General features: G+C 37.1%; 1 protein-coding gene across 1 annotated transcript in view; it reads left to right on the plus strand.

Annotated features, from left to right (window-relative positions):
• Positions 1-395: 395 nt before the first annotated feature.
• Positions 396-13,128, plus strand: part of PTAC3 (plastid transcriptionally active 3) — a 41,942-nt gene continuing 29,209 nt past the window's right edge. The window contains exons 1-4 of the mRNA XM_039023363.2: positions 396-918; positions 1,104-1,275; positions 1,371-1,588; positions 5,910-5,970. Coding sequence (XP_038879291.1) covers positions 553-918; positions 1,104-1,275; positions 1,371-1,588; positions 5,910-5,970 — 817 coding nt within the window. The 5' untranslated portion in view covers positions 396-552. The remainder of the gene's footprint in view (positions 919-1,103; positions 1,276-1,370; positions 1,589-5,909; positions 5,971-13,128) is intronic.

A 13,128-nucleotide genomic window follows, 5' to 3' on the forward strand; every position in this document is an offset into this window, starting at 1 on the left:
TTTAAGAATTTTCCTTTATTTATTTATTATCTTTTAGATAAACAAATGTCAAATAATTAAAAAGAGAGAGTAAGAGGGTATTGAAGAAGACAGAAAAAAAAGGAAAAATAGAGAAGTAAGATGGTATTAATGATTTTTGTTCATATACTAACACCAAAAGGTATTTTTGAAAAATTTGAAAGTTCAAAGGTATTGTTGAAATAAAATACTAATGATTTTCCTCCAAAACACTAACGATTTTTATCCAAAATTAATGATGAAAGTATTTTATAATTCAGTTTGGAAGTTTGAATATTTTTAAAATTTTTGAAAATTCAAAAATATTTTTTATACAAAATACAACATTTTGGAATATTTGGTATAATTTAACCTTTAAACAATCTCCATCCAAACAATTCTGCAACTCGCCCGAGTGTGAAACACCACGCTCTTCGTTGTTTATTATCCCATCGGCAATCCCGCCTTTTTAACCAGCAACACGTCCTTTCACTTCACTTCCCATTTTTCCCTCCTCTTCCTCGCTGTTTCTTATCCAAATTTCGGCGGCCATTAATGTCCAAATTCCTGCTCTCTCACGCTCATCTTCTCACCCTTCCCAACAAACACCATTCCTTTTCTCTCAACCATGGCGTCGTCCCCATCCGCTCAGTCCTCTCTGCTCCAGACAAGCGAGGTAGAAAGAAGCGGCAGGCCCGGCAGCAACAACAATTGCACTCGAAGGACCACGATTCCACTGCCCTCGAGAAGTCCCTTCGCTTCACTTTCATGGAGGAACTCATGGACCGCGCCAGAAACCACGACCCACTCGGCGTTTCTGATGTCATTTACGATATGGTTGCCGCTGGTTTGAGCCCTGGACCTCGCTCCTTCCATGGATTAGTTGTTTCCCATGTTCTCAATGGTGATACTGAGGGAGCGGTGAGAACTCACAAGCTCTCTCTCTCTCTCTCTGATTAATTGTTTCCCGTGTTTTTTTAGATGGAAGGAACCGGATACATTTTTATCCTGACAAAGTAAAACTTGTTTTGGTCCCATTGTAATTTTTCTTTACAAATTCCCAGATATCTATTTTTTTCTAAAACTTATGGGTATGCTGAATGTAGATGCAATCTCTGAGAAGGGAATTAAGTGCTGGACTTTGTCCTCTCCATGAAACGTTTGTTGCATTAGTTCGGTTATTTGGTTCCAAGGGTCTTGCTACTAGAGGCTTAGAAATCCTTGCCGCCATGGAGAAATTGAATTATGACATCCGTCAAGCATGGCTCATTCTTACTGGTAATAGCTTGAACTTCCTGTCGAGAATGCTCCTAATAGATACATTTTCGTGATGCTTATATTTTTGTCTTAGTTGCTTGAGTTATTTTGACTAGAGGAACTTGTAAGGAACAAATATTTAGAAGACGCCAATAAAGTGTTCTTAAAGGGTGCCAAAGGGGGTCTTAGAGCCACCGACAAGATTTATGATCTTTTGATTGAGGAAGATTGTAAAGCCGGGGATCATTCAAATGCGTTAGAAATCTCATATGAAATGGAGGCTGCTGGGCGAATGGCAACAACCTTCCATTTCAATTGCCTTCTTAGTGTCCAGGTGATGTTTCTTACTATTGGATAATTTTGATGCATGTCTTTAAAAATACAGGTACAGTGATTTGAGGTTTCTGTTTTAAATTTAGCAATGTAGAAAGTGAACCTTATTATAATGGTTCTGGTAGTGTGCTAATATATCTATATGTACGTTCTTCTAGGCTTTACTAATTAAGCTTCCATTGGTTGGTGTCTAGCAATAAGAGTTTTTTATATTCAAATGTGTTACTTTTCTCTCTTGGACTTTATCATTTGCAAGAGGATGATATATATTTTTTCTTCTTTTTAACTCTTGATTACCTCTATGCCTCTTCCTTCTTCCCTTTTCCCTTCTTGTGTGGGGACGAGTGTCAGTATAGGTAAGGGGGAATTAAATGTTTGATGTGGCCTTGCTTTTGTCCTTGCTTGAGGCAGTTATTTGTAGCCAGGGGATAAAGGATTTTAGGGTGTAGAATTCCAATCCTTCGCGTAACTCCTTTTTTGTAGGTTTACCAATCTTTCTCCCTTAGGAAAGTCAGTTTTTCAGCTCACCGAAGGATTAAAATCCCTAAGAAAGTCAGTACGTCCAACATGGTCTTTTCAGTTCTCTGGAGGATTAATATCCTTAGGAATAAGGTTCTTTACTTGGCAGGTTATTCTTGGCTAGGCTAACATGATGGATAGGTCTGTTTTGTTGTATTTTTCTGTTGGAAAGCAAAGTAAGACTTGGACTTGGAGATGTGAGTTTCTCGTTAGCATGGCACAAAGAGACATGATATGATCAGGGAGTTCCTCCCTCATCCACCCTTTTTAGAGGAGAGTTGTCCTCTTCTTCTTCTTCTTCTTTTATATATATAAATTTTTTATGGTATGCTAGAGAGTGTGCTATTTTATGGGATCTTTGGGGTGAGCAAAATAATTGAGTGTTTAGAGGATTGAAAAGGGATCTTGGTGTTTAGTCCCTTGTTAGATTTCATGTTTCCTTCTAGACTTTAATTTCAAAGACCTTTTGTATTTATTCTATAGGTTCTATCTTGTATAGTTGCAATCATTTCTTCTAGTTGGGCTCTTGTTTTTGTTGGTTGATTTTTCTGTACGCCCATGTATTCTTTCATTTAATTTCAATGAAAGTTGTTATATATAAAAAAGTATTTTTCCCCTATTTTCCATGATGAAAGACAAGACTTTTATTGAGAACAAATGAAAAAAGGGCATGAAAAAATATAAGTTAAAAAATGAGGAGCCAATTGTAATGATTTGGCCCGTCATTAAAAATCCTAGTTCATGGGGTTTCTACCATAGTTCTTGTCCTGCTGGGATGGTCACATGGCGGAAAAAAATGGGGGTTTCTGCCATATGTAGATCTATAAATCTTTTAGGGACTAGATGTATTTTTTCTTATTGATTGAAACGATGACCTTCATTGAGATAAAAATAAAAGAATATAAGAGCATACAAAAACCAAGCCCTCAAAAGAGAGAGGAACTTCCTATAAAAGTAGGGACTTCAACTAAACAAAATAAAACCTGTAGAATAGTTACGCAACGTTTTGAAACCGAAGTCCACTGAGAAGCATAGTACCTAATGAGAGACAAAACCTCAAAAGAGTCCCACTCTAACCCCTTAAACATCTTGTTGATTCGTTTCCCCCATAGGACCCAAAGAACAACACACATTTTGCCATCCATAAAAAGCACTCCTATGTCGAGTATGTGAGAACCCACTTAGCTCTTGCGACCGCACAATGCCACCGAATATGATCCATGTCTTCTTTTTGATAAAGAATACATCAAAGCAGACCAACAAACGAGGGTAACTTCCTTGGAAGCTGAGCTACGGTGTATGTTAGCTGAGCCATTGGGCATGCTAAAGATGTAGGGACTAGGTGTATTTCAAAATGATGAAGTACTAAATTGTTACATGCTAAAGATTAATCCCTCACTTTAACATGATTTTTTAGAGTAGAGATTAAATTATTTATAGAATATAGGGATAGAGTTGTTTTATATTAAAAAGGGTCATGGTTTGGCCTAATGGTCAATGGGAGAGATTGTTGGAGGAGGTTGGAACAATGTAGTAGTTCTACATTATTGGGTGTTTGAGTGGTAAATTACCAAATGTATTTCACAATTGTATGATGTATCCTATAGTTATAATATGAGGCCTTTAGGGACTGTTTGTTTTTTGGGACCGTAGATAACTGAAATCTTTAGATGCCCAAAATTATAGATATTTGATACCTTACGACCTTACTTGAAAATGATCTGTTCTATAGGTTGTACATCGTGTCCTTGAGTTCTATAGATGTCCGACATCTTTAGATACCATGTTTGTTTTATAGGAACATTTTTGTAAATATTTGGGAAAATTTAGATAACTATGTTTGTTTTGTAGTATTTCTACTCGGGAATGTCGTAAATTTATATAATGTTCCAAGAATGTATTTACGAATTCATCAATTTATAATTAATTTAATATAATTTGAGCGTATATAACATACCTGTTTTTATTAATTTGAATTTCTTTAAAAATTAATATATTTTATATTATTTTTTTATGTTAAATTTTTCAACAAGATAATATATATTAGTTCAAGATTTTTTACAAAATAAACAAGGTTCGGAATATCGATGTTGATGGAAATGTCGAGATCCCCATTTTGTGGAAATATCGATGGGAATTTCGGGGAACTTTATGGAAATTGATGAAAATTGTTCTAATTTAGTTAATGAAACTTTGATTGTGGCTGAATTAGACTATATTTGACAATTTGTAATCATCATTTCTATAACGTAAGACAAAATTTAGATGTATATTGTAAAATATATGTATAAATGTCTATGCGAGAGCAAAAATAAAAAAAAAAGAAAAAATAATTACAAAATAATATCAAATATTGGAATTGAATTACAAATTAAATGACATGAAATATTTGTATATAAAATAATTGTAAATTGTTTATTATAAAATGAAGTGGATACAAAAATGAAAAATCATACCATTAAACTAACATAACATAACATGATAAGAATAAAAAAATCGTAATATTGAACATAGCACAACGTAATGGAAAAGAAAGAAGAAAAAGAAAACTCTACAAGTAGATAAAGCTTGAGAGAAGATGTGAGGAACATTAGAGAACTCACATTAATTCAAGTTTGAGGTGAAATGATGTGAAAATTTAATGAAAAATATTTGAATGAAAATATGCGGTTTCTTGAAAATAAAAATTTTGTATGGTAAAGGAGAAAAAATTTTCCTTGCACTTCCCTCAAGCTAGCATAGCTAATTGCTTATTAAAAACTCGAAATTTCGAAATATCGAAGAGAATGTCGATTTATCAATGGAAATTTTGAAATTTTGAAAAATTGGGGGAAAATTGAAATTCCCCCTACCGAAATCTCGAAATTTCGAGATTTCCAAAATTTTGAATTATAAAAATAAATATTAATTTAAGTTTAAATTTGAATATCCTTCTAAAAAAATAAAAACAACTTTGATATAACCAAAAAGAGTTACATATATGGTTGAAAGTATTTATTTTGATTATAAAATATAAATAAAGAAGGGTGATATATTTACACATATGTAAAAGAAAAAATGGAGGGTAAAAAAGTAAAAAGGGGATGCCCTCATCATGGGAATCTACCCATGTTTTAAGAGGGCGTCCAAAACTCTCGAGATGCCCAGAAATATCTAGATGTCAGGACATTTTACATTATTGTGAAATAAACATGAATCTTAGATTCCCATTAAACCAGATCTCCCCCCATGGTTAATAAAAAAGTCCCAAGGCTCGGGGCCTAGAGCCTTGGTGTTTCACAAAAGGTCTGCGCCTGAGGTGTCTTATTTTGTTTAGCCTCATCTTTTCAAGGCGAGGTGCTAGATCTATGCCTTGAGCCTAAATGTGTGTTCAGGAGGGCTTTTTAAAACATTGTTAATTTCATGTGCATCGCATGTGTTATTATGTCTAGTATTCTTAAAATGTTAATTTTTTTCCCTCTTTGATCTCTCCTAAAAGCTTTAATTTCTTAAAATTTTCATCATTTTATTATTATTATTATTTTTGAAACGAAAACAAAACTTGAATATATTTTTTTATTACTCAAATATATTCCTATTATGCATCCCACGATGTGTTCTTGCGTAAGCCTTAGAAGACTTATGATTTGGAACACCATTAGAGGATTTTTAAACTTGTATATACTGGTGCAATGACTATGTGGTGGATGATATTTATTTCCTCGATGCTAGTAAATTATGAAGTCTATAATTATTGTCCATGTGTGTGAAGACTATCCATCTGTTAGAGAGATCAAACTAATACGATTAATCTACTTGTTTAGGCTACTTGTGGAATACCTGAAATTGCTTTCTCAACATTTGAGAACATGGAATATGGAGAAGGTTAACATTTTATTTTCCGTTTCTCATGTACTTTGTTCGATATTCTCAATAATGCTTGGGCAATCTAAATAATTGTTCTTTGGTAGTGTGTGTATATGCTAATTCTCTTTTTATTTCCTTTCATGTATTTCAAAATAATCATGTTTTTAAATGAATTTTGTGTTTTTTTTTTTTTTATAAAAACAACTTTCATTAAGAAAAAGATGAAAGAATATACGGACATACAAAAGTCAAGTCCACAAAAAATGGGACTCCCTCTACAAGAAGGGACTCTAACTATACTATACAAAATCATGTCAACAAAATAATTAGAAAAAACTGATGTATATCAAGAGAGAATTTCATTAATGATCAAAAGTTGTAAAGACAAGAAGACGAGTACTCTATTTATTATTGAAAAACAACCTAGTCCTAATCCTAATAAACCAAAGAAAGTAATCCTAATCCTAATAAATTAAGGATTTGACCATAATGCCCTAATCCTACTACATCATTCTATCCACCACCACCCCCCCGAAAAAAAAAACTCATCCTCGAGTTTTGAAATGAAGTTGAAGGTAAAAATAAAAAGGTAAGCCACTTGAATGGAAACAACTCTAAAGAACTAATATCAACAACATCTAAATTGCACAAGTCGAGCCAAGATTTGTCTTTTGAAACGGAATAAATTTTTCAGCAAAATCACCATGAATTAGTCCAAGAATTATGTTGTTCAAGAAATCCATTGCCAACGTAACCAAGTCGGAAGAAAATATTAGTTTTAAAGTCGGAAGTAAATTTGACTTAGGTTGGGCCATATTTGTTGTAGTGGACTTGAGTATGAGTTGGTCTGAAGGCTCAATAAAAGGAAATGAGCTCTAAATTGGAATTGGGTCTGGTTGTTTTAGGTTAAAAAGTATGGGTAATGGGTCAGTTTGACAAAAAGAATTTGGGTCAGTTTTGCAAAAATAATATGGGTGGAAAAAATAATTCACCTCGCGTTGCTTCATCTTCTTCTCTCTCGTGAACGACTGCGAATGGGATGTCAATCGGCCTCCAATGATCTCCTTCGTCAGCCATGCAATCTTTTTCTTCTTCTTTTTCTTCTTCTTTCTTCGTCGGGTCTATCAATTCAACCACCTTAGCCTCGTCGGCGATTTTTCTAGAATACTTGCATTTTTTCGATTCCAAACATGACATCTCCCACGTTGCTTCACAATCGACTTGAATTAGATTTTCAAGTTTCTTCAAATAAATTTGCTCGCGGGTATTCTCTTTTTTTTATCTCCAATGGCTTCGATTTCAACATCTCTTATGTTGTGGTGAGATTCGTGGGTTGGGTCACGTTCCTCCATTTTTGACATCGATTTCCTTTTCGATTTGAGTCATGCAAGCTCCAATTTGAAAATAGTTTTGTAGTCGTTGTATTCTTCTCTTTGAAATTGTGGTCTGCGAGCTCTTCTGTCCATGTTCCACTCCCTATTCTCTTCTTCACTGGATAGTTCTTCAAATTGTCCTTGTCTCCTCTGATAAACACCCAATCTTGGTTGTTCTTGAACGTGTATAAGAGGTTCTTGGACGTTTCTTGTAAAGATTTGAGGTTGGTAGGTGTTCTGTTGCTCTTCTTGATCACCAAGATTCTTTTTGACTTCAATATTTTGGGTGGGGTTTACCAAATCTCGAAGTTGTTTCTCCCCTTCGTATACTTGATCCAACTAAAGAGAAATTTTCTCTAGTAACCTCATGATACCATCGATAGAACCTTTGACCGATTGGAAGCGTCTGGTTGTAGTCTTCGGTGATAGGACGGTGGGTGTCTCCGTCTCTTTGTTTTGGGAAGTTTCTGCCATCGAAGGCTTCTTTCTGTCCATCAAGCCCAATTGATCTTGATGCTCTAATACAAATTGATGTATGCCAAGAGAGAATTTCATTAATGATCAAAATTTGTGAATACAAGAAGACAAACACTCTATTATAATTGAAAAGCAAACTAATCCTAATCCTAATAAACCAAAGAAACTAATCCTAACCCTAATGAACCAAAGAAACTAATCCTAATCTTAATAAATTAAGGATTCGACCATGATACCCTAATCTTACTACATCAAAAACCTTTAAAATTGAAACCCAATGATAAACATGAAAACAAGCAAGAGACCAAATTTCTTTAGCTTCCCTCTCAACCCCCCTTGATAATGAGAGATTACACGTGGAGCACCAAAATAAAATAAAATAAAAAATAAAATTTACAATCATGCGGACTAGGATTTGTTACAAAAATAAAGATACAATTTCAATCTCCATTGCCATCCAATTTTCTTTCTTGCTTTGTTTCTTAGTATTCCCAAGTTTTCATTCAAAGTCTTCGGAGTTATTTTGAAGATGGATATCAAAAGTTGTTGTGTTACGAATCTTTATTTCGGCATTTGGCACGAGAGGAACAATTTTATCTTGGAAGATTTGACTTTTAAGAGGAAGATTTCTCTTGCCTTTTCTTCTTTCCAATGGTTTGAAGAAAGGTTGGTGGAAATGCTTCAGGATCCCATCAAGGATTTCTTTCAATAGAAGGATAGAAATGATTTAGAAGTGATTTGATTAGCAAAATTTGGCTGGTTTTTGGAGTGTGCTGTATGGCCTGCTAATGGTGGAAGATCAAACTTACATGTTCTAGTTGGTTTTAACAAAAGAGGTTGGCTTGTTTTTTGGGAAATGATTAAAGATTTTCTCACTTTAGAAAGATATCAAGCTAGATCTGACCTGTAGATGGTAAGATTATTTGGTCTTGCCTGAGCATTGAAAGATTGGATAAGAGAAGCTTTGCTGAAGTCGTTTCAAAGGATCCTTCCAATCCATCAATCTTAACGTCACCCACTCCCAAAGTTGCATTGGATAAGTCTTGTGTTAATAAATTATTTGTTTTGGTTCGAAAGGAGAAAAAGGTGGTGAATTTACAGCTAGAATGAGAGCTCATTACTATCGGATGAAGATTGAATTGGTTTTTGAAGATTTTTTTCACTCTTTTGTCAATTAATCCATTTATGGATGACAAGGCTTTGATCAAGGGTCACAAAGAACTTGAGTCTCATATCTTCATTGGAAAATGAAATGTATTTTACGATTACACCTCAAAATTGAGAGATGGTCCAATCGATTTCACTCCAATATCTGGAACTTTCCTGAGATGCTCCTCATGTTTTGCCTCTGTCTTGGAATAAACTAAGATATCATCAATAAAAACTATCACAAAAATGTCGAGAAACTCTTTGAATACCCTGTTCCTCAGGTCCATAAACACTGTAGGAGCATTGGTCAATCTAAAAGACATTACAATGAATCCATAATGCCATAGCTAGACCTGAACACTACCTTGAGATGTCACTATCTTTTATTCTTAATTGATGGTAACTTGAACGAAGATCGATCTTAGAGAAAATGACCCCCTAGTACCAGGAACATAGGGGAATGTCCAGAATGTGCCAGCAAGAGGTTGACCTGAAGACCCGTCGGTAGAGATGTCCAATTTACCCACGGGGACGGGACCCCGCCTCGATTAGGCGAGGAATGGGGGAAAAAAATTCCCCGTGAGCTAAACGGTGACGGGGAATGCATTTCCCGTCCCTGCCCCCGGCCCCGGCCCCGCCCCATTTCCCGTCTCTGCCCCAATTAACTTTTACATATTTATTTAGTATAGTTATCTAATGTTATGTGTTGAAATTAGGGTTTTGCGCTCTAGGGGCAATTTTGTCTTTTTCATTGTACCCTAGGGTTTCCCTGTTCTCTATTTAAGCTGTTGGTCTACTGTATTCCTTTGTATCAGTTTTCTAATAATAATTCCCTTATCCCGTGGTTTTTCTCCCTGATTAGGATTTTCCACGTAAATTCTTGGTGTGCTATTTTCTTTTCCCTACTCCATTTTTCATCATGGTATTAAAGTATGGAGACGAAACCCTGGCTACCATTGAGGAAAATCTAACAGAAGAATCCCAAATCGAGAATCCAACTAATAACCCAGATATAACCACTGTTATCTAAAAAGCCATTGATAGATACTTCCAAACCCTTCTTCCCCACTTTCGTGTAGACCAGCCGTTGCCGCCCTACCCATCGCCGACCGTCCTCGTCGCCCCAGCCGCCGCCTTCGAAGACCCAACCACACCGCAAAAACCCACTCGAGTTCTGTCTGACCGCTACCTATTTGAACCAGCCGCGCGCAAATGAAGGAGGTTGCCCGGTTCAGATGCGCGCAAATGAGGTCGACCAGCGACCAGCCACGCGAAATCGGTCCGACCGGTCCCAGACGCTGCCGACCGACGCCGTGGAGCACCGATCTGCTATACCCAGCGTCGACTGGTCTAGATTTGCGATGCCTGAGCTCCGATCTGCTATACCTAGCGCCGATTGGTCCAGATTTGTGATGCCCGGCGCCGATTAGTCAAGTTTCCTTCCTTCGGGAGTGCCGCCGACCTTTTCCTCTCAGATCAGAGCCTCATCCCAATCTTTTCCGCACCAAAGGATAGATGGAAGAAATATGGGTACTTTCCAGTTGGGTATGAGCAACCGAATGGGACAATTTTCGCCGATCATGGATGAGTTTGGAGGGGGCGAGTCTTCATCATACCACCAGGACCAAGGAAATATAATCCAAGATCAAGTTACCCAGTTGCAGTTGCTGATTAAACGACAGAACGAAATGTTTCAATAGCAGCTTGCTGCTCTTGGGGAAGCCATGGGATCGAAATCCAAGATCCAATCAGATCTAAATCCATACCCTGAAAACTCGGTAACTTCGTTCCCTACTTACTCCTCAAATTCATGTTCTGGAACTATAGGCAATTCTTCTGGAATTATTATAGGGGAAAAGTTGAATGGTGATAATTACTTCTCTTGGTCCCAATCTATTAAAATGGCTCTTGAGGGCCGTCACAAATTTGGATATCTGATAGGTGAAATACCAAAACCAAGGATCGGTGACCCCCAAGAGCGAATGTGGAAAGGAGAGGATTCTTTGTTGAGATCAATTTTGATTGGCAGTATGGAACCTTAGGTTGGAAAACCTTTATTGTATATAGCTACAACCCGTGATATTTGGGAGGCAGCCCAGAAACTCTACTTCAGTAGACAGAATGTCTCACGTTTATATACTCTACGTAAGCAGGTCCATGAATGCAAATAGGGAACGATGGACGTTACTGCTTACTTTAACAAGCTAACTTTGTTGTGGCAAGAGATGGATTTGTGTCGTGAGATGATTTGGAACTGTCCTTGTGGAGGAGTGTTACATTATCAGTTTGAAGAAACGGATCGCATGTATGACTTTCTTGCAAGACTCAACTCTAAATTTGATACAGTGCGCAATCGTATACTGGGGACCAGACCTATACCATCCCTAATGGAAGTCTGTTCTGAAGTTCGCCTGGAGGAAGATAGGTCTAAAGCCATGAACAATACACTTGTAACACCAACAGATTCCGCTGTTTTCAAAACATCAGGCCCTGTACAAGATAAACAGAACAGTAAGCCGCCCCCAGTGTGCGAACATTGCAAAAAACCCTGGCACACTAAAGATCAGTGCTGGAAACTCCACGGCCGACCGCCAAATGGTAAGAAACGACAGCCAAGTCGGGCTCTTGTAGGTGAATCTGTTACTGAAGATACTCAAACTCAGAACCAGGAAACTACTTAGAACACTACTACAGTAGGTGTAAGTGCAATCGCCCATACAGGTACTTTTCAATCTTTTGGCCTTGTGAGTATAACTAGTAATAAACCATGGATATTAGACTCAGGAGCCATAGATCACCTCATTGGTTTTTCTGATCAATTTTTATCTTATCAACCTGGTGTTGGAAATGAAAGAATCAGAATTGCAGATGGGTCCTTTGCTCCTGTTGTTGGAAAAGGACGGGTGTCACCCTTTGCCGGTTTAATACTCCAAGATGTGTTGCATGTGCCAAAAGTGTCTTACAATCTGTTATCTATTAATAAACTAACAACAGATTTGAAGTGTCGTGTTAGTTTCTCACCTAATGATGTTGTTTTTTAGGATCTAACCTCGGGGATGACGATTGGCACTGCCCGACATGACAGGGGACTCTATTTCCTTACTGAAGAAGCTTCCTTTAGGATATGTGATAGGACTAGTTTGTTTTCTTCTCATTTTTCCATTTCTGAAACTGATTATATGTTGTGGCATTATCGTCTTGGCCATCCTAATTTCCAGTATATGAACTATTTGTTTCTTCATCTTTTTCGCAACTTTAATATTTCTAAATTGAAATGTGATGTGTGTGTCCAGGCAAAACAACCTCGTGTTTCTTTCTTTTCTCAGCCCTATAAGCCCTCTAAACCGTTTACTCTATTCCATAGCGATGTCTGGGGTTCTTCACCAGTCACTACCATAACTGGAAAGCGTTGGTTTGTAACTTTTATTGACGATCATACTCATCTAACCTGGATTTTTCTTCTGACAGATAAATCAGAAATCACTTCAGTTTTCCAAAAATTTTACAATTCTATAGAAACCTAGTTCAACGCTAAAATCGCTATTCTCAGGAGTGATAATGGTCGAGAATACCTTAATAACACCTTACGCGAATTCCTTATCTCCAAAGGTGTTGTCCATCAAAGTTCCTGTGCGTACACTCCCCAACAAAATGGAGTGGCCGAACGGAAAAACCGTCACCTAGTTGAAGTTGCCCGATCTCTTATGTTGTCAACCTCTCTTCCCTCTTATTTGTGGGGTGATGCTATCTTGACAGCAACCCATCTAATAAACCGCATGCCATCCCGGGTCGTAAAATTACAAACCCCATTAGATTTCTTCAAAGAGTCTTACCCAAACTCCAAACTTCTTTCTGATGTACCCCTTCGTGTCTTTGGCTGTGTGGTGTTCGTCCATACACACGAACCTAACCGAACCAAGTTTACCCCTTGGGCACAAGGATGCGTTTTTGTAGGGTACCCTCTACATCAGCGTGGGTACAAGTGTTATCACCCTCCTTCCAGAAAATACTTTGTCTCTATGGATGTAACCTTCTTCGAAGATCATCCATTCTTTCCCAATGGTTCTCTTCAGGGGGAGCATTCTAGTGAAGAAACCAATTGGGTCCCAACTTTTCTGCCTTACCTGAACCTGAACCCATCCTTGATGTTAGTGTCAGTACCAACGCACCTATCCTC

Source organism: Benincasa hispida, chromosome 2, assembly GCF_027475165.1.
Source record: "Benincasa hispida cultivar pf3 chromosome 2, pf3_genome.v1.1, whole genome shotgun sequence".
Taxonomy (NCBI): Eukaryota; Viridiplantae; Streptophyta; class Magnoliopsida; order Cucurbitales; family Cucurbitaceae; genus Benincasa; species Benincasa hispida.